Source organism: Balaenoptera physalus (assembly GCF_965194825.1).
Source record: "Balaenoptera physalus genome assembly, chromosome: 5".
Taxonomy (NCBI): Eukaryota; Metazoa; Chordata; class Mammalia; order Artiodactyla; family Balaenopteridae; genus Balaenoptera; species Balaenoptera physalus.
The window spans coordinates 86018554-86039372 of NC_138884.1; the positions used below are offsets into that span (position 1 = coordinate 86018554).

The 20819-nt window shown below is 34.9% G+C and overlaps 1 protein-coding gene and 1 pseudogene across 6 annotated transcripts in view; one reads left to right on the forward strand and one right to left on the reverse strand.

The window, feature by feature from the left end:
• Positions 1–20819, forward strand: part of PDS5A (PDS5 cohesin associated factor A) — a 125751-nt gene that overhangs the window by 99528 nt on the left and 5404 nt on the right. For 4 of the 5 annotated variants that reach the window (XM_082464144.1, XM_082464147.1, XM_082464146.1 and 1 more), the window contains 9 exons: positions 3172–3295; positions 3627–3831; positions 4334–4448; positions 6778–6910; positions 7466–7585; positions 10076–10138; positions 10872–11017; positions 12586–12694; positions 16320–16672. In XM_082464144.1, the coding sequence (XP_082320270.1) occupies positions 3172–3295; positions 3627–3831; positions 4334–4448; positions 6778–6910; positions 7466–7585; positions 10076–10138; positions 10872–11017; positions 12586–12694; positions 16320–16672 (1368 nt within the window). Of the gene's footprint in view, positions 1–3171; positions 3296–3626; positions 3832–4333; positions 4449–6777; positions 6911–7465; positions 7586–10075; positions 10139–10871; positions 11018–12585; positions 12695–16319; positions 16673–20819 lie in introns of those variants that run through there. The other variant, XM_082464148.1, reaches the window with a different exon arrangement.
• The window catches only part of LOC309661983 (proline-rich protein 11 pseudogene), a 367415-nt pseudogene that overhangs the window by 76425 nt on the left and 270171 nt on the right, over positions 1–20819 (reverse strand). The window lies entirely within an intron of this gene.

A 20819-nucleotide genomic window follows, 5' to 3' on the forward strand; every position in this document is an offset into this window, starting at 1 on the left:
ATGATCGTGTATTTTTCTTCATTCCTAAAGACTGACCTTTTTCCAGTAAACTTTTAGTCATAATCACTATAGCAATGTTACAGTTAGCTTCAATATTTGAATCAGTTAAGCAAATATTTGTTGAATTACTACTCTTTGCAAAACACTATGAAAAGCATTGCAACAAAAACAGATAAAATTCAGTTCCTGCCTTTAAGGAACTTACCCTAGTATAGTGATTGAACAAGTAGAGTGTCTTGATGCCACGAAGGGAATAAAAATTTCAGTGTAGGTTCAAAGAAGGAAGAGATGCAGCCTCCTGATGGTTTGCAGAAGACTATACAAGGTTCTGCAAATGCCAAAAAAAAAATTTGTTTCATTTCTACACCTGTTCACTCTTCAAATCTGTGAAATCACCATTTCTTCTTTCTGTTCCTTTTAAGATGAAAATAAAAGCCAAATTTTTTATTTACTAGGGTCCAGCTGAAATAACTGAAAAATTCTACTTGTGATGAATTCTTACTTTAAAATTTTTGTTAGAGGATAGATTTAACTATTTATTTATGCTTTCAGTATTTATTCAGCACTATCATGCCAGGTACTACCAAGCCTTTTAAAGATACAATAATCTCTCCCTCTAAGGAATATGCATTCTAGTGGAGGAGATAGGAAATGCACAATTACAGTGAGGAAAACAATCAAAAATTATTTTTATCATAAAATAAGCCAAGGGTAGCTTTGCATGAACAGATTAAAGAGTAGGGATAATGAGAATTTTGAAATTTGGGGAAACTATGTACAGTGTATAGCAAAGGCTTAATAATGAGCTCTTACAAATCAATGATAAATAGGATCCCCAATAAAGATGAAGATTATATATTAGCAGTTTACCTTTAAAAAACTGTTTGACATCACTAAATACAATAAGTACAATTTTAATTTAAGTGGAACCTGTTGTCTGTCAAATCAGCAAAAAGCTTTTTAAGCAATCATCACTCCATGGGAGCAGGGAAATGGGTTCCCTCATAACTCCTGTGAATATAAATGGGCACAGTCTTGGCAGGACAGTTTGGCATTTTGTTTCTAAGTCCTTAAAAATGTTATCCATTGACTTTTTTTTTTGACTCTTTATTTTTACACTCATGAAATTATAAAAGAATCATACAAAAATATATGTACAAACATGTTCTTTCCAGCATTTTTTATCATCACAGAAGATAGGGGAATGGTTAACTGTGGAACACACATGTTATGAAATATTATGCAGATCTTAATTAGATTTTATGTATCCCATAGTTTAGCTTAGGCTCTGGAATCAGAAACTCATTCAACTCTACCTACGCTCCATTTACTAGCTGTGTGAACTTGCATAAGTCACTTTTCTAAGCCTCAGTTTCCTCATCTTACAGAGTTAAGTACACAAATAGTAGCATTAATTTTTTTAATTCCTGAATCATTTGCCTCAGAAGCCATTTGAGGGTCCCTCATTGTTACCAGTGCTCAGTTTGATGGTCATGTGGTCCAAGAGTGCCATGTTTTCTCCTCCTGTATGCTAAATAATAGTCCCTTGTGGATTCAGGGCAGCTTTCCACATTTCCTAAAGTCTTTAAAATATCAAAGCTATGTTATGTTCCTTATAGCGGTTGAAGTAAGAAGACTATCCTTTCACCACCTCACTGTCACGTTTTACAATTTAGGTAATAAAAGTTGACTGGGTGTGGGTGGAAGTGCCTGGACTCCCTAGATTCCCTTGGAAAACTTCCTGTTGCAAAGGAAAGTCTGCCTCAGAGACTAGTACCTGAGAGAGACTGGCTCTCACCTCCATATCCTTTCCTTTTAGATATTTGTCTGATGCCACCCACTTTCTGGTACAAATCACCTCCTAATTCGTAGCCCCTCCATTTCATCAGACATTTGTAGGCTTAAGATTGATTTCTGTTATGTCTGTGTAAATATGTGTATGCATTTAAAAATTGTGGGAAATACAATAGATTTTAAATAAGTGATTTTTAATTTTTCAGGTTTTTTTAATATCAAGTTTTCTATGATGAATGTGAATGCCTCTTAAAATGAGGAATACAGTTCCTAATGTAAATGTTGCTTGCTAGCGTTGCAGTTAGTGCTGTTGTAAGCGTAAGCAGACTTGATTAGCTGTGGTGGAAGATCTGAGCTAGAGTGTAACTAAAAATGAAGGCAGACATAAAAAAAGAATGAAATTTTGCCATTTGCAACAACATGAATGGACTTGGAGAGTATCATGCTTAGTGAAATAAGTCAGACAAAGACAATACTGTATGTTATCACTTATATGTAGAATCTAAAAAATTGAAAGAAACTAATGAGGACTTCCCTGGTAGTACAGTGGTTAAGAATCCGCCTGCCAATGCAGGGGACATGGGTTCGAGCCCTGGTCCGGGAAGATCCCACATGCTGCAGAGCAACTAAGCCCGTGCGCCACAACTACTGAGCCTGCGCTCTAGAGCCCGTGGGCCACAACTACTGAAGCCCGCGTGCCTAGAGCCCGTGCTCTACAACAAGAGAAGCCACCGCAATGAGAAGCCCACGCACTGCAACGAAGAGTAGCCCCCGCTCGCCACAACTAGAGAAAGCCCGCATCCAGCAACAAAGACCCAACACAGCCAAAAAGTTAATTAATTGATTGATTGATTGATTGATTAATTAAACTAGTGAATATAACAAAGAAACAGACTCACAGATACAGAGAACAAACCAGTGGTTACTGTTGCGGAGGGGGAGGGGCAAGATAGGGGTACAGGCTTAAAAGGTACAAACTACTATGTATAAAATAAGGTACAAGGATATATTGTACAACATGGGGAATATAGCCAAGATTTTATAATAAATATAAATGGAGTATAATCTATAAAAATTTTGAATCACTATGTTGTACACCTGAAATTAGTATATTATAAATCAGCTATACCTGAATAAAATAATAAATAAAAAATTTTTAAATGAAGGCAGATAAATTTAATATCAGATAGTCACAATGATTTGAGCCTTCTGCCCTGTGTTGAATTGAAGGACTCAAAGTAACTTTCCCATATTTGTACATTATGTCATTTTAAGCATAAATTATGCTAAAGACCTTAACAGTCAAAAAGGGATCAAAGAGTTTTGTGAATGATAATCGTTATAGGAAATGTTTATTTCTTTTTTGTTTGTTTATAGTAAATCTGATATGTCTCGCTTGCGATTAGCTGCTGGTAGTGCCATAATGAAGCTTGCTCAGGAACCTTGTTACCATGAAATTATAACCCCAGAACAGTTTCAGCTCTGTGCGCTTGTTATTAATGTAAGTAACAATCTTATTTTTGTCATTTACTTGGCCTTCAAAGTTAAATTTATTTACTTTCTATAGATTACAGATCCATTTGCTGTATGGATGTATGCACAAAAGGAATTGCTATTATTACTGTTCTAACCAGTTAACTCCCCGAAATTAAGTTATTTACTCCCTCAGTATAATTATCTTTTTTAAAAAAAAAAATGAAGACATTAAAAATGCTTAAACTGTCCTTTTGTAAATGTTTGCCAAATTTTAAAAACTAAACTAGGGGTTTTTGTCATGTTTTTAAAAGTACTAATACTTTTATTTAAGTATTTTTCGTTTTGTGCTGCTGTAGGATGAGTGCTATCAAGTAAGGCAGATATTTGCTCAGAAGCTACATAAGGCACTTGTGAAGTTACTCCTCCCATTGGAGTATATGGCGATCTTTGCCTTGTGTGCCAAAGATCCTGTGAAGGAGAGAAGAGCACATGCACGACAGTGTTTACTAAAAAATATCAGTATACGCAGGGAGTACATTAAACAGAACCCCATGGCTACTGGTAAGTAACTTTCAAAGTGCTCAGTGTGCAGATATATCTTGTCAGTGTATCAATTTGTGGAGGGTTTTATTTCATATATTTCTATTATAGTTTATAATAACACTGGGACTTTTATAGAATGCTGTTGTTGTAGTTAAGATGTAAGTAAAATCTAAAATCCTGGTTTCTGAGTCCTATTTATAATGCATAAAACTGTTTGGAGGAACTGCGTTTTTTCTTATGGAATCAGCAGTGTGGCTTGATTTGAACACATTGCTCTGATGTCAGAGAGTAAAGAATTACTTTCCTAGCTTTTCCAGGGACTCAATCTTAAATTATCCTTTGTCTTCAGTAGCCTTCAAAATTGAAAAAAGTATTTCAGTATCATCTAGATGTCATTTTGCCTCTAATTTAGAAGTAACTGAGGGAAAAAATGTTAACTGAAGCAGTTAGAACGTAAATTAGGGAGGGATTTTTATAAAGGCTATTATTACTATTGTTAATAATAATGTTTTCACTTCAGAGAAATTATTATCGCTGTTGCCTGAGTATGTAGTTCCATATATGATTCACCTGCTAGCCCATGATCCAGATTTTACAAGATCACAAGATGTTGATCAACTTCGTGATATTAAAGAGTAAGTCATGTTGATTTTTAAGAAGTCTAAAAATTATTTTTCCTTTTTAAAAAATGCTAAATTTTTTCCTTTTACTATTCCCATTAGAATAAAAACATTCTTATGGTTTTATTCTTTTATTGTAAATTTTAAGTTTCCTCTTACAAAATTGTTCCTATCTAATAAGTTCTATTTGGTTGTTTTCTTTGTTTCCTGTTTGTTTGCAGTTAGCTTTAGCTGAGTCTGTGAAATAAGTTGATTTGGTCTTTATGTTATTTTTACCTTTGTATTAAGATGGGCTTCAGTTACTTCAGTTTGATAATTTAGAAAGCCATGTAGTGAAAATTTCTCTCCTTAAAACTAAACTATACTTCAACCTCAAAAGATAATTCCTCAAAAATATGCACACACATACGAGATACTCTGTGGCAGGTCTATGGTAACACAAAATTAGATTTGTTACACCAGTCACAGAGAGATTTGTCTCTAGTGAAAAGACAGGCAGGTAAACAATTGCAAAACACTTGTTTAAGAAGTGTTTTTATGTAAAACAGAACTTTATATATGATGCAGGGTGAGTGAACAAGTACAAAGTAGCCTAGGATTGTCTACAAATGACCTCCAAGAAACTTTAAAGCAATGTCTATTTTCCCATTGCTGTGCTTTTGCTTTGCACTTTTAAATTGGTTCCTTCAGCTTGTATTTAAAGTACTATGATTTTTCTATGTGGGACATGAAGCCTTATCCCTAATCTTATTTGAGGTTGTAATCAACATTTATCTGCCTCCTGTAGCTCTTTCAGGAGACATAGGTTCTAGTCTCAGCTATCTGAGTAAAAACTTTACTTCTCTGCTTCAGTTGCCTTATCCATAAAATGCAGGATATGAAATAGATAATCCCTAAAATATCTTCCAATTCTAATTTCTTTTTACTTAATAAATACATTTTATTTGCAAATTCTTTTTCCTTCTTTTTTTTTTTTAATAACTTTTATTTTGGGATTTCCCAGAAAGCACTTTCATAAAGTGAAAAAGTGATGTATGTATTTGCCTAGAACACAAGGTCTATGTTAAGGAACCTTTTTAGCCCTATTTCAGTTGCAAGGCAGTCATGTGAAAAAGGGATTAGATTTGCGAGAGGCAACAGTGATGTGGGAAAAGTACTGAAGTCGTCAGTTAAAATTGAAATCACTGGCACATACTTTTTGGTTCTATCTAGCATGCAGTACTTTTGAGTATCTTTATACAGTATGCTTTTATACAACTTTATTCCACTCCCTTTATATTGTAATTGGTAAAATTATATCTTTATACATTGTTTTATTTCACATATATATGATTATTATTTTATGCATTTGCCTTTTAAGTCATATATTTAAAAAGGAGTTACAAATCAGAAGTTCAGTAATGCTGGCTTTATATTACCTATGTGATTACCTTTACCAGTGTTCTTTATTTCTTACAGCTTCAAGTTACTATCTATTGTTTTTTCATTTCAGCCCGAAGGACTGAGTTTAGTATGTCTTGTAAGACAGGTCTACTAAAAACAAACTATACTGTAGTTCCCCCCTTACAGTAATCTCTTAAGACATTTACATATACTATAGCCAAAGAAGTATACATAGATTATCATCAAATGTTTTTTCTCTCCTGTTGATGGAGTAAAACAGTAAGTCTGTGGTGGCTGCCTGAGAATCATCATGGGAACTTGATAATAGGCTTTGATCCTAGATTTGTCGATGTAAGCTCCCCAAGTGATTCTAATGTTCATCCTGATTTGGGATTCATTTTTACTTAGAAATTCAGGTGTCACCTTCAGACACTTTATGTATTAAATGAATATAAAGTAACAAGTAGAAAACAGCAAAAATGGTTTGAGATGTAACTAGTTAGCTGAATTACTGGTTACTATGCACACCAGCCTCATAGCATGTGAAATTCAGAGTTATGTCACAGTTGAATTACATACCAATCTTAGATCTTCTGCATAGCTTGCAGATAGTCAAAATGGCAAGACTGTGCTGTATGCTGGTTTGCTTATCATTGCTGGATATTAATACACGTTATATCATCTAAATGTCTATTAAATACCTATAGAATGAATCTTTGTGTGCCTCATGAAACTGTCAGGCTTTCTCGTATTAAGCTATGTGTTCATATTTGTTATTTGTGATATGATTCTATTTGAATTGAATATTATTAACAGGATATTTCTATTAATCATTAGAGTTTTCTCTGTATTGTACTCTTATTATATTCAGACAACAGAACTTCCCAGTAAGCTATATAATCCCTTAAGCAAAAGCACCTACAATCAGTCTCTTTACTAAGTGAATATGTTTGTCATTTAGGTGCCTGTGGTTCATGCTTGAAGTTTTAATGACAAAGAATGAAAATAACAGCCATGCCTTTATGAAAAAGATGGCAGAGAACATCAAGCTAACAAAAGATGCCCAGTCTCCAGATGAATCCAAGACAAATGAAGTAAGATATATATTAGGCCAGTGGGTATTAAGATATTACAGGAAAAAATATTATGACCCTTGTCCCACTTGTTTTTCCTATTACATAATAAAATAGATTACAGAATGTTTATTAAAACTATATACCTAGTTTTTACTTTATTTCATAAAATTGAGTTCTATTATTTGAAGAACGTTTATTACTTTGAAAAAGATATTAAAACTTCTACAGAGCACAGGAATAAGAACTAGTAAAATTTACAGCTATGCTGTCTTAAGAACTTTCAGTAAGAGTTACAGACAAAGTAGATATTCTTTTTGTATGTTTCCTTTAGTTTGGTTTGTTGTTTTTAACACATACTTGGCATTCATGTTAAATTAAGATGGTTTTTTTGTTGTTGTTTACTAGGAGGCTACATAAGAAGAAATGCCAAATACAAATGCAGAATGTTCAAGGAATAAATAATAACCCCATATTATTGTTTTGATTCGATTTTATATGTTGGTTAGAATTGGTACTTGTGGTTATTTTTCACTACTGAAAGGTATATGTGATTTTTTTTTTTTTCCTCCCTAGAAACTTTATACAGTGTGTGATGTGGCCCTGTGTGTTATAAATAGTAAAAGTGCTTTGTGCAATGCAGATTCACCAAAGGATCCGGTCCTTCCAATGAAATTTTTTACACAACCTGAAAAGGTAATTTTCTTCCCTTCATTTTTCTACCATACTAAACCTATTTAAATTTGTTACTATCAACCCTAGTGGCAAGTATTGGACTGTCTTGACTACAGAGTAAAAAAAAATATATACCTCTGTGAGTTTATCAAGAAATGGGAGATTGTCTTCCAAAGCCTGAAAAATATCATTCTCACCTTACAGAGTAGAGAATACAAATCAAGCTTGGTGGTGGTGTTCCTATGTGAGCTATTCCTTCTGGATATTTCTAATATGTAAGAGGAATTTTCAAATTTCTTAAATTGTTTTCATCTCATTAAAACACTGTTAGTATTTTTTCAGACAAGAAGTAAACAAAATATTTGGTAGAGTATAAATATATATACATCTATATATGAAATAAAATGTTAGAATGAATGGACTTGGTCTTGGCAATTGACAGACTTGGATTCAAGTCAACCATTTCTAATTTGAGGGACCTTACATATGTTAGCTCTTCTAAGCCTCAATGTCTTCATCTCGAAAATGCAGATGATGATAATACCTGTGAACAATTACTAATATACCTAGGTTTCTAAGAGTTTGTCACAAAGGAAGCATTTAATAAATGGTATTAATAATAAATAGTACATTTATTCTGCTGTCAGCAAATGAAGTTTTCCATGTAAGTAAATTTTTCAGCTAACTAAAGCTCTTTAAGTTTTTCCAGCTAATTTGGATTAAGAAACTTTTCCAAAAAGAATGCCTTTTATTTATTACCCACTTTAAGGTGGTATTTTAAAGTTTAACTTTCCTGTGCTTTGTTTAAAAAACTATCCTTAATATTTTTAATTGGAAAAAATAAGGCATTTAAAATTTTCAACAAAAATTTTAATCAGACTTTGATTTAGTACTCAGAATTTACTCTGCCTGGTTTTGGTAGGAATAATAAAGATTGCAAAGTTACTTCTGTTCTCATTGAATTTACTGGTCTTTATAAATACTCCTGAGTGAGCTCTTGAATTTAAATTTACTTTATTGTTCACCCAGGGCTATCATGACTGGAATAGTACCCAAATAGAATCTTCATACATCATCAAGAATTTAAATTGCTGTTTGTCACTACACCTAATTCTAATTGTTTTTTGTTTTGATATGAAACTTAGAATGTCTTTAGCCTTCTTAATAATAATTTCAGTTTTCTTCTGTTTTCAATGATCAGCTTTCCTCATTTCCTTTTCTAATATGTTGCTTTTAATATGGTATAAATTCAGACAGGAGAAAACTAGGCATATTAAGATAGTGAGCTAAGTGAAGCTATAGTATATCTTCATGTAACATTTATTTTAGCTACATAAAAGCCTTTGTGGGGAAGAAAAGAAAGATACAGCCTTGCCTAGCACACATGCCAAAAGTGTTATTTCTTTTTATAGGCACATTTAAGCCCTCTGTTCTTTTCTGTGACACTAGTGTGAAGGTAAACTTAATAAAAGAAAAATAATTTTTTAAGTGCGATTTCTTAAAAATTAATGAACTTCCAGATGGTAGTAAGTCATTTTGCTTCCGTGAGACCATTGTGGTTTACTCGTGTGCTATTCCCAGGATAATTAACACATAGAGGCACCACAGGATCAAATTGAACTCTTACACAGATATAACTTTCAGAAGTATCATCAGTGTCCACATTTGGTTTAATTCATTTATTAACTGGTTAATATCACTGCTGCCAAAGAACATTATAATTGACTTAATTAGATTTTGATGGTGTATTTACCTTTATGATTTGGACAGTCTACTTATGGTTCTAGGAAACAAAATATTTTTAATTAAAGTAACAGATTTTTTTTCAGTAAGGATAATTTTCTTGAGATTCTGTGTGGGGTTATTTTAGTGAATATTAAGTGCCTGATATATGCATAGTACCATTTTGGATGCTTTGAGAGCCCCAAAGAAGTAAATTTTAGGGACTTCCTGGCAGTCCAGAGCTTTAAGACTCCGTGCTTCCACTGAGGAGGCGTGGCTTCAGTCCCTGGTCTGGGAACTAAGATCCCGCGTGCCACGTGGTGCAGCCAAATAAATTTTTAAAAAGTAAATTTTATAATAGAGTGGAGAACATAGTTCATTGAATAAACTGGAGACTGTTTGCCCTGAACCGTATGAAAGAATAGAAGTGTGTTTTATTTAAAATGTGATTTAAGGGAATTCCCTGGCATTCCAGTGGTTAGGACTCCGTGCTTTCACTGCCAATGGCCTGGATTCAATTCCTGGTCAGGGAACTAGGCTCCTGCAAGCCGCGTGGCGCTGCCAAAAAAAAATGTGATTTAAGTAATTTATATCTGACATTTGACTAAGTCTTGTGTGTCACTGAGTTAATTTTAAAACTAGACTTATGGTATGGTTCATGAAATATGCTTTGATGGTTTGATATGTTTCTTAGCACAAATGAAACTGTTATTGTAAAGCAGAATGCCTTGAAAAGTCTTGTATGGACAATAAAAATATGTTCACTTTTTTTGTTTGTTTTTTTGATAGGACTTCTGTAATGACAAGAGTTATATTTCAGAAGAGACAAGAGTACTTCTGTTAACAGGAAAGGTATTATGTACTAGATAATTGGGGGATCTTTATCTCATGTGCATATTACTTCTGCTATTCTTAGAAATAACCTTTAAATGTCCCTCGGATTTTATAGTTCCTGATTCTTAGGGATCATGTTGTGGATTATAGCATCTAAAGCATTTGTTCTCTCAGGCTTTTTTTTTGCCATGAACCACTTTAGAATTACAACCATGTGTTCTCAACAGTACTGATAGGCTTCAAGTTATTTAGAATTCACACAGCAGATTTCCCTGAAAAATGGTATAATAAATTTAGATGTGTAAGATAAAGATAATTTTAAAGTACTAATAAGTTAGATAATTTATATTCTATAAAGGTAATATGACATCTAAAAGAGCAAAGGGAAATTTAATCTTTTATAAAGTGTCTATAAACTATTACTATATACACTCAGTTTACCTGTAAGACATTTTATTATGTCTTAATTATTATGTATTTCACTGTTTTAGGGACACTTTTTATTTTGATTGAGCAATAGGAATAATTAAATATTGCATAGTCATTTTTAAGTAGAGGTAATGCTTTTGATTTGTAATTATGTTTAGATATAGTTTTACAGAACTATCATTTCTAATAAATTTAAGATTTAACTTTCCAAAGCAACAACAATTCCTGGCCTTAAGCGAAACAGTATCCCTTACATGTGTCTAAATTTGTATGTATTCCTTTCAGTAAGGTATAAAATAACATGCATATATGTAATTTTTAGCCAAAACCTGCTGGAGTACTAGGTGCGGTAAACAAGCCTTTATCAGCAACGGGAAGGAAACCATATGTTAGAAGCACTGGAGCTGAGACTGGAAGCAATATTAATGTAAATTCAGAGCTGAACCCTTCCACTGGAAATCGATCAAGGCAATTTTTTTCTCCAATTGTTTTTGTTACTATCACTCACTACTTAGTTCATCTTTCAGTTTCTTTTCTTAAAGCACTGTATCACAAAAATGGACTTTAGGAAACATCTTAGTAAAAAACAGTAGTGCTAAATTTTAGTATAATTAATGATGGAAATTGAGAGTGTACTACACATTTTGAAACTGTTTAGCATTCTAAATGTGTAGAAAAGTTAAATGGAAAAACGTAAGAATTAGTAATATAGTAAAACTAATTTACATGAAAGTGTGTGTATGTGTTTAAATTTAACACTTAGGAGAACTGAAAATGTAACTCTTTAAATATTTAATTTATATGCTTTTTAATTTTTAACTCAACATTAGTATAGCATGAGTAGAGATAACATTGTTAATAACATTTTCCACTTATTAAAGATTCCATGTTTGGGACTTCCCTGGTGGTCCAGTGGCTAAGACTCTGCACTCCCAATGCAGGGGGCCCAGGTTCGATCCCTTGTCAGGGAACTAGATCCCACATGCCACAACTAAGTTCGCATGCCACAACTAAGACCTGACACAGCCAAATAAATAAATATTTTTTAAAAAGATTCCATGTTTAACATGTCAAGTGTTTACTGTCTTAGCTACTGCATAAAACTTTCCATCTGACCCTACTCTTACCAACACTAAATATTGAGGCTTTTAAAGATTTTATTCTAATTCGTGAAATTTTAAGCATAAATTCAGTGGTGGTGTTTTAAACACATTTTTAGCAGTAGGATCCCAAAATATAAAAAAATTAACGTGGAACATCTGTGGTTTACATAGATGGTGGGGGTCAGACACCTCCCCTATGGCCTCTTCTTGCAGCCCCTTCCCTTGCAGAGCATTAAGAACACAGACTGGAGAAAACTATACTCTACGCTCATCTGTTGTATTTTTTTTTTTAATTATTATTTATTTATTTATTTATTTATTTATTTATTTTTTGGGCTGTGTTGGGTCTTTGTTTCTGTGTGAGGGCTTCCTCTAGCTGCGGCAAGCGGGGGCCACTCTTCATCGCGGTGCGCGGGCCTCTCATTATCGTAGCCTCTCTTGTTGTGGACCACAGGCTCCAGACGCGCAGGCTCAGCAGTTGTGGCTCACAGGCCCAGTTGCTCCGTGGCATGTGGGATCTTCCCAGACCAGGGCTCGAACCCGTGTCCCCTGCATTAGCAGGCAGATTCTCAACCACTGCGCCACCAGGGAAGCCCCATCTGTTGTATTTTTGCTTTGTTTTAGGGTTTTCCACCCCCAACAGATAGGCTTATAGAATAGTTGTGTTGTTTGTTGCTTGTCAACTAAGCTTTCTATCTGGTGGTTTTAGGCAGTCATTTCTGTCTTACATTAGTAAGGTAAGATGGAAATCCAAAACTTGATATAGTAGAGCAGTAGTCTGTAACCACAGAAGATCTGAGTCTTGTTAATGTTACTTCACTTGGCCAGACTTCTACATCAGCCTAAGCGTCTTTCCTTAATGGTATAGTGAGAGAGTACACTTCCTATTCATGTGGTGAAATAAAGAAGCTTTGGTTTATTTCTCTTCAACAGGGAACAGAGTTCAGAGGCAGCAGAAACTGGAGTTAGTGAAAATGAAGAGAACCCTGTGAGAATTATTTCTGTGACACCTGTAAAGAATATTGACCCAGTAAAGAATAAGGTAAATTTTAAAATTTAACAAGTGGGTTTTTCCCATGGAGATTCTTACTACAATTTTATGATGGGGTAAGAAACCCACGGTCGACACATTAATATATACTACATACTATACCTTTGTGTATACCACCCCCTGCTATACTTACTGGGCTTCCACTCTACAGAAGTGATTCTGTCTATGTCCACTCTCTTCATTTACCAGAGTTTGTGGTCACCTTCTCCCACCCTACTTCTCCCAATACCTTGAAAGAATAGGAACTGAAGTGTTTTGAGATCTTGTTTTCAAAACTTTATTGACTCCCACCAGGGATCAACACTCTGTTTCTGTTGTTGTTGTTTTAAGTTAAACTTAATGAGCTGACCTTTTAAAATATGTTTGAGTTTTTATTTAACAGCTGCATTCTTTGATGGTGTATCTTTTAACTGTGGCCCCTGATATTCTTAACAATTTTTTGGGAGGACAGAAAGGAGTATAACATTGGTAGGAGGATAACTTTCCTCAGTAAGAATGACCTAATACTATTATTTCTTTTTCTGTAGAATCATGTTCTTGACATACTTTTTTTACCCCCCATATATTTATGATATTATCAAATGTTTTAGGAGTTATCCTCAGGTACATAAAATATGGGACTATACAGTTATTCCACAGTAGCTGAACTTTTCCTATCCAAACTCATTATCTGAATTCAAACTGAATAGGTAAGGATACATTTTTTAGGTCAGTCTCTGACTATCCATACTCCTGCTGTTTGCTGTCTGAACTTCAGTATGTCAGTAAATTCAGGTAACAGGGAACCTCTCACTTCCAAAACTCTTAGAATTCAGAAACCAGTAGATTTAGATATTGTGGGATCCTTCTATAGAATTAAACATTGAACATAATCATGCTTAGATGCAGATACACATATTGCCACAGATACTTAAACATGCTTATAATATGTATTAAGAGGTGGTACAGGGATGCAAATGTTTATCTAGTACAAACATCTATCTATAACCTTTTCAGCCTCTGCTGTAGAATTGTATAGAAGATAAATTGGACATTTAAATTCTAATTTCTGAGGGGCCAAAATATTACTTTGATTGATCTGTAATATTATATTGTTCCAAACACTGTTTTAACTTTTTCATACTTCCAAAGAATGTTTTAACAGATACACTGTTGCCTGAAGAGACAGGGGTTGTATTTTGACAAAAGCCTGATAGCTTCCCAGTCAGATCTCCCATAAGTTGATATGATCATTTCTTTCCAGGGTCTGGTTCTCAGTCTTGCAGGCTCAAAACACACTATCTTTTGTACTAAAAGAAGATAAAGATCTAAGAGAGTGTTTCTTGGTAACCAATTGCTCAAAAAGATTGATGCATAAACCAATTTATTAGTTACGTATATAAAAATTATCCAGCAAATTGTATATGCATGTTTACAAATCAGAACATTTTCTCCTATTATTTACTCTGTGAGCAAAATCAAATGGTAATATGAAGAATGAATAAGGGAGGTGGTTAAAAGAAGAACTAACACAGTGACATTCCGTGGAGCAGGCAGGCAGTACCACCAGTGTTGCCCTTTAGAGTCTTGAATTTCTTCATGCCTACAGCTGACAACTCCCATTTCCTCTTCATTTGGCTTTTGCATGAGTTCTTCATACATATGCACATATACATAATGTTCATAAATGTGTAAATAGGATCATGTGCATGACTTTAATAGTCTTTTTTTCCCCTTTTAAACAGCCTTACCTGTATGTTCAATTTTTTCTCTACAGTGTTATCATTTTCATGTTTGTATACACATAAATCTTCCTTTCCCTGTTCTTTGTCACTACAATGTTGCATTAAATTTACTGGTGATGTTGTTTCTAGGGGCTAATAAGTTCTAGTAGTGGGAATGCTAGGTCAAGGAGTAAATATACTAGAGATTTTAGATATTTTCATATTGTTTTCTCCGAAAATTAGAACACTTGACATTTCTACCCGCAGGGTACTTTTTCCTCTATATACCCATTAACAACAGGTTTTATAGTTCTTTTGAATTTTTTTCAGTTTAAAGTATTAAAACTAATGCCCCACTATTGTTTTAATTTATATTTCTCTGATGATCAGTATTTTTGTTGACCATTTGGATGTACTCTTGTGTGAACTGCCTGTTCATATTTGCCCGTTTTTAAATTATCTTCTTCTTGTTTAACTCAACTTTTTTTTTTTTTTTTTGGCCATGCCATGCGCCTTGCAGGAAATTCGCCGACCAGGGATTGAACCGAGGCCATGGTAGTGAAAGCCTGGAATCCTAACCACTAGGCCACCAGGGAACTCCCTAATTCAACGTCTGATACTGTAGTAGTTTTACCTTCTTGTTAACATTCTTGCTCCCTTCCAATCTCATCACCAAATACAGCAGCCAGTGTGATCTTCTTAAATTAAAATATAATTTGGATTATGTTTGTCCTCTATTTAAAGTCCATCAATGACTTTTATTAGCACTTAGAATAAAATCAGATTTCTTAAACGCCCCATAAGGCATTCATGATCTGGTCCATGCCTGCTTCTCCTACCTTATACCAGTCTCACGTCACTTCAAGTTCCTTAAATCTTCCAAGCTCTTTCCTTCTTCAGGTACTTCATGCTGCCTCTTCCATCTGTCTAAAATACTTCACTTTTCATGTGATAAGTCCTGCTTTGATATTGTTTAATTAATATTCCCCAGAAGAACCAATGAGAAATTGATGCTCCCTCTTTTTTTTCTGAATGCCCTTTTCTTTAATCTCTTAGCATTTAGGGTAATCTGTAACAAAATGTTTGTTTACTCTTTAAAAATTAGTCACCTACTATGCTAATCTGTTTGAGGACAGGAAAAATAACCGTTTTGTTCCCCAATCTATGCCCAGCAGCCACTGCACCTAACAGGCATTCAGTTGAATGGTTTCTACTTCAAGTTTAACCACACTTAGTTGTTTTTATTGACCCTTCTTATTTTGCCCAGGAATCGCCATCTTTGTCCAGGGTGCCTTCGCATATCTTCTCTCTGATCCATTTTGTATTGTTTTACAGTTTAAATCCTGTGGACCACCTTACTCTTGTTCCCTCATGATGATTTTTGTAACACGACTCTCCACATCCCAAGAGGGTGAAAGAAGTAGAAGTCGTCATTCTCATTAGCTTATCATCCTGGAAGGATGGATTTAAGTCTAGCTGCCCATGTTAAAGGCACATGTCACAGAACTACAAAGATTATTATAGTTATATGCATCATAGAGAAAGAAAATAACATTGAATTATGAAAACATCCCCCCCTTTTGAAAAGTGATACATTAAGAGCATACCACAATAAAAAGGACCTTTTCATTTAAAATGGCCGTGAAAGCAAAACTGAGTAGGTTTTCTCTTATATAACTGCCTATGCACTTTAGTAAGCATTTATTGAGTATATTATATATGCCAAGCACTATGGTAGGCACCTCGTTCAGTCCTTACCCTTAAGGAGTTTACATTCTTCATGGGATGTAAGCAGTTAATTAGAAGCCCTGGAATTCCAACTCTTTTAAAATACTTGCAGAATGCTTCTTTCTAGTATAGATCAGTGATATTTAAGGAATTTATGTTCATAGAATTGTTTTCTGCTCTTTTAGGAGATTAATTCTGATCAGGCTGCCCAGGGCAACATCAGCAGTGACCGAGGAAAGAAAAGAACAGTAACAGCAGCTGGTGCAGAGAATATCCAACAAAAAGCAGATGAGAAAGTAGATGAATCAGGACCACCTGCCCCTTCAAAACCCAGGAGAGGACGTCGACCCAAGTCTGAATCTCAGGGCAATGCAACCAGAAATGATGATATAAATAAACCTCTTAGCAAGGGAAGAAAGAGAGCCGCAGTCAATCAGGAAAGCCCTGGAGGTTTGGAAGCAGGTAATGCCAAAGCACCCAAACTGCAAGACATAGCCAAAAAGGCAGCACCAGCAGAGAGACAAATTGACTTACAAAGGTAACGTACACCATTCTTTCTGAACTTTTAATTTAGACATCTTGTTTTAATCCTAGTTGCCAGTCACCCCCAAACACCTAGGCATTTGGGAGTGAAAGCTGCCCCTGGTTTTCCTGAGTAAGTTATGGTGGCATTTGCTTTTATCTCTTAACTTTCAGGACAACAATTTGAAGAGAGATCTCCTTTTTTTCTTTGGTTAATTTTTAATTAGGATATGGTTTTTGATGTTTCTATTTATTAGCAAGGATAACATTGTCTTGGTCTCCCTCACATAGTTGCATGGGGTTTTCTAAATATAAATGGCTACCTTTTTGATACAGAGATCCCAGAGTGGAATAGATAGATGTCATGGCATGCTCTTTAATTCCACTTGTTACAGTAAATTTTAACATAAGTCAGCACCTTACCTTTCCCCCACCCTCCCCAATGGGAATAACCTCACAGCTGCTCATCTTTGATCATGTTTGTGTTGGGATTTCAGATTTTCCACACTGTAACAGTGGTGCCCCAATTGGAGATCTAGAAGTTGGCTCCTTACTTGGTTTACAATTAGAACTTAGCTCTACACTGCTTCTTTTTCCTTATATACCTATACCTCATTCATCTCCCCCCTGAATTAGATTGTAAGATTCTGAGTTCCTTCTAGGAAAGAACCATCTCTGATCATGTCAGGACACCCTCACCATCCTGCTTCAATATTTTTATAAAGTACAGTGTTGCTAAGGCATATGTGTTTGTAAGTACATTTTTTTAAATTACCACTTTTGAAATTTGGACGTTTGAGCTACTAAATTTTCTTACATTTTAAGTGTCTATGAGTACCTTTTTCAACATCTCATGGCAGCTGATCCAGGCCCAAACCTGACTAAGTAATGGGTGTTTCTTCTACTTAGTCACTTCTACTTTTATGGACTAAAAGTGTGGTAAGGAAAGGCAGTATTGGGGGCAAATTTATAATTTTTCTCCTTTGACCTGGAACAACATACTTAACCTCGGCCTCCTTTTCTTCATCATTAAGGCAGGATGATAATGCCTTCCTCAAAGGACTGTTCCAAGAATTAAATGGTCATTAAATATAAAGCACTTAACAAAATGTCTTGTACAGAATAAATACTCAGTAATTATTTTAACCATTGTTTTGAATTCTAGTTGCTTTACCTCTTAATATATTTTGTTATAGAAAAGCTGAACAAATTTCGTTGGAGATTGCCAGAATTCTCTTAAGGGTTTCTAGAATTCTAGCCATTCCTCACCCACATAATACTGATCATCACACCCAGGCCACCTGAGCCACCTGACCTTACCTCTCATGTGCTGTCCTTTTGCCATCTAACCAAAATATCCAGGCACTTACTTGGACCCTGAAAATATTTTCAGTAGCAACCAACCTTGTCTCTGAAATTGAGCATTGTAAAACCCATTGCTCTGCTTTTAGTTACACCATTTGCCCCAAAAACATTAAACAAACCAACAAAAATGGCTTACATGCCAGAGACTGGTCTTGATTAAAAATGGCCTTGGGCCTTTTTAAAACTCTTAATACATCTTTTTTAAGAGTGAAAAGACACCTTAGAAGTCTTAAGTATGCCAGTTAGTAGATCAGTTGAGCAGTGTGTTATCCAAAATACAGAATTCTTTGATGGTTTTATATTCTCAGTGAAGTTAGATGGTTAAATTTGGTGTTCATGATAACACTGTACTTCACTAAAACAGATCAAAGATTTTGCACACATACTTCAGAAACTTCTGGTTGAAGTATTGACTACTAATTCGTGGCTAACACAACATAGAAGGACATTCTGAAACTTTCTCCCAAGCTTCCTTTTGTCTTTTCCATTCTTTCCTGAATCTAATATACAACTCTGCCCTTAAATTCTAGCATTATGACTTCGGCTTGGAAACCTAACTTACTCCAGAAACTCTATTACTCATGATAGCCTCTTGCACAGGATTGAATGCACTATAGGCACATGAGTATTGCTCCTTATACTTCTCATTTGTTCTAACAAATACGGACAGATAAACTGCCAGCATTGCGCTGGATGTTGGCAGTACAAAAGTATCCAAAATGGATAGGTTCTTGCCCTCAGAGAATATACTTCCCCAGCTTATCAATTCCAGAATAGAGCAGAAAACTTTCACTTTAGGTCTACTGATTGATAAAAGTGTAAGAATTATTTTTTTATTACTATGTAAAACAATGAAATTCTGACTTATGCCACAATATGGATCAGCCTTAAGGACATTATGCTAAGTGAAATAAGCCAGACCCCAAAGGACAAATACTATATGACTCCACTTCTATGAGATACGAGAGTAGTCAAATTCATAGAGACAGCATGAGGTAGTTGCCAGGGAGAGCAGGAGGAGAGAATAGGCATTACTATTTAATGGGTACAGAGTTTCAGTTTGGAAGATGAAAATATTCTAGAGATGAATGGCAGTGATTTATGTTACATATATTTTATTTCACTTAAAAAATTGCTACATAAGATTAATAATAGCTAACACTAATATAATGCTTATTATGAGCCAGGCTCAATTCTAAGCTCTTTGTTAACCTATTAAATGCTTAAAACATCTCTACATGGGTAAGTACTATCATTATCCCCAGTTCATAAAGAGAAGAGAACCAGGAGTAGAGAGTCCATATAGTTTTTGGTCCCTTTGCTTATATAAATAGTGGAGGCAGCATTAAAACCAGGCAGCGTCACTCTGGAGTCCACACTATATTGTACTTTAAGGTAAAATTAAGTCTTAATTCTACAGGAACTATACATGCACACAAAACTAGTTTAACAGAGGATGCTTTGAAAATATTTACTTCCATATTTTAAATAGCTAATGTAGTTTATATATGTGGTAGTTTCTGTGAAATGGAAAATCTTTGCATATAGTTTATTATTTATAATTATTACATAAGAAGCTAGTTTATTTAAAATAATCGTAGGTTAAACCAAACAACAACTATAGTCATCTTTTTAACCTATTTCAGAGTTCATGCAAACAGAAGCCCCTGTATTTTAGCTTCAGAGAGGGAAAAAAACCAAGAGAGATCAGATGTTCTTGAATTCAAGTGGCAAACTTAAGTGAAGCACCTAATGCTATAAGAACATTGAAAGACCGTAGTGAATATCAGGTAGAATAATGTATGGGGTATTTGCAATGGTGCTTGGCATATATATTGGTAGAAATAATAGTGATAATAAGGAAAGGTTGTTGAATGTATATTTGCCTTGCCAACAATCATTATGAAGCAAGTACAACCCTATGTTAGAGATAAGGGGGTTAGACCTGAAAAAATTACTTTCTCAGGCCACCTGGCCAGTGCTACACAGAACAGGGTTTTGAATCCAGGCTGCGTCCCTTATTAATCGCCTTACTGTACTGCTAACAGTGGCAGCTGCGGTTTTGTTCCTCCTCTATGAACACTCACAACTCTGTTATTTTTTTTTTTTCTCTTAATGTGTAAAAGGAAATGTTTTAAGGTGTAGTAACCACCAAGCGATGGAATAGACAGGCACACTGAAACAAAAGTTTCTTGTTTGTGACTCAGCTGTTGTTCTAACTATCCTTCAACTTGAGAAAACGTTGAGTGGTCAAAATCCTGAAGGTGCCAGCTTTATTTTTATTTCATGGGAAACTATATAGCTTTCACCTTCCTACAAGATTCTAAACATAACTTTTGATTAACCGAAGGTATTTGCCTATGATTGACATCTCACCTGTATGTTCCTGAGACCTGGTGAGGATCAGATACAGGTTAAAGCCACATGATTGAACAATTCTGAATACAGAGCTAATATAACACCTTGAATCATCCTGTTAAGGTTATCATTACACTTTGAACCATCTCATTAGTAAAAGAAGAAACAGGGTTGCCAAAGCTGAGAGCCATCAAGCACCGCATTTCTGAGCTAAAGATGAACCCAGAATGGTAGGAACAGCTCACTTATTGCCCTGGCAACTTGAAGCGTAGCCTAGAGTCCTTGCATTGTGGAACCAGATCTGGATCTGGATCACTGCACTAAAGTAGTTTACCCCCGGATTTTAAGCTTGAATGCAAGCCTTTGAGAAATAAGGCCCAGCACCCTTGTGCTTCTCTGTGGCCCTGCTTTCTAACACTATTTCATCTGTCTTTTCCTTT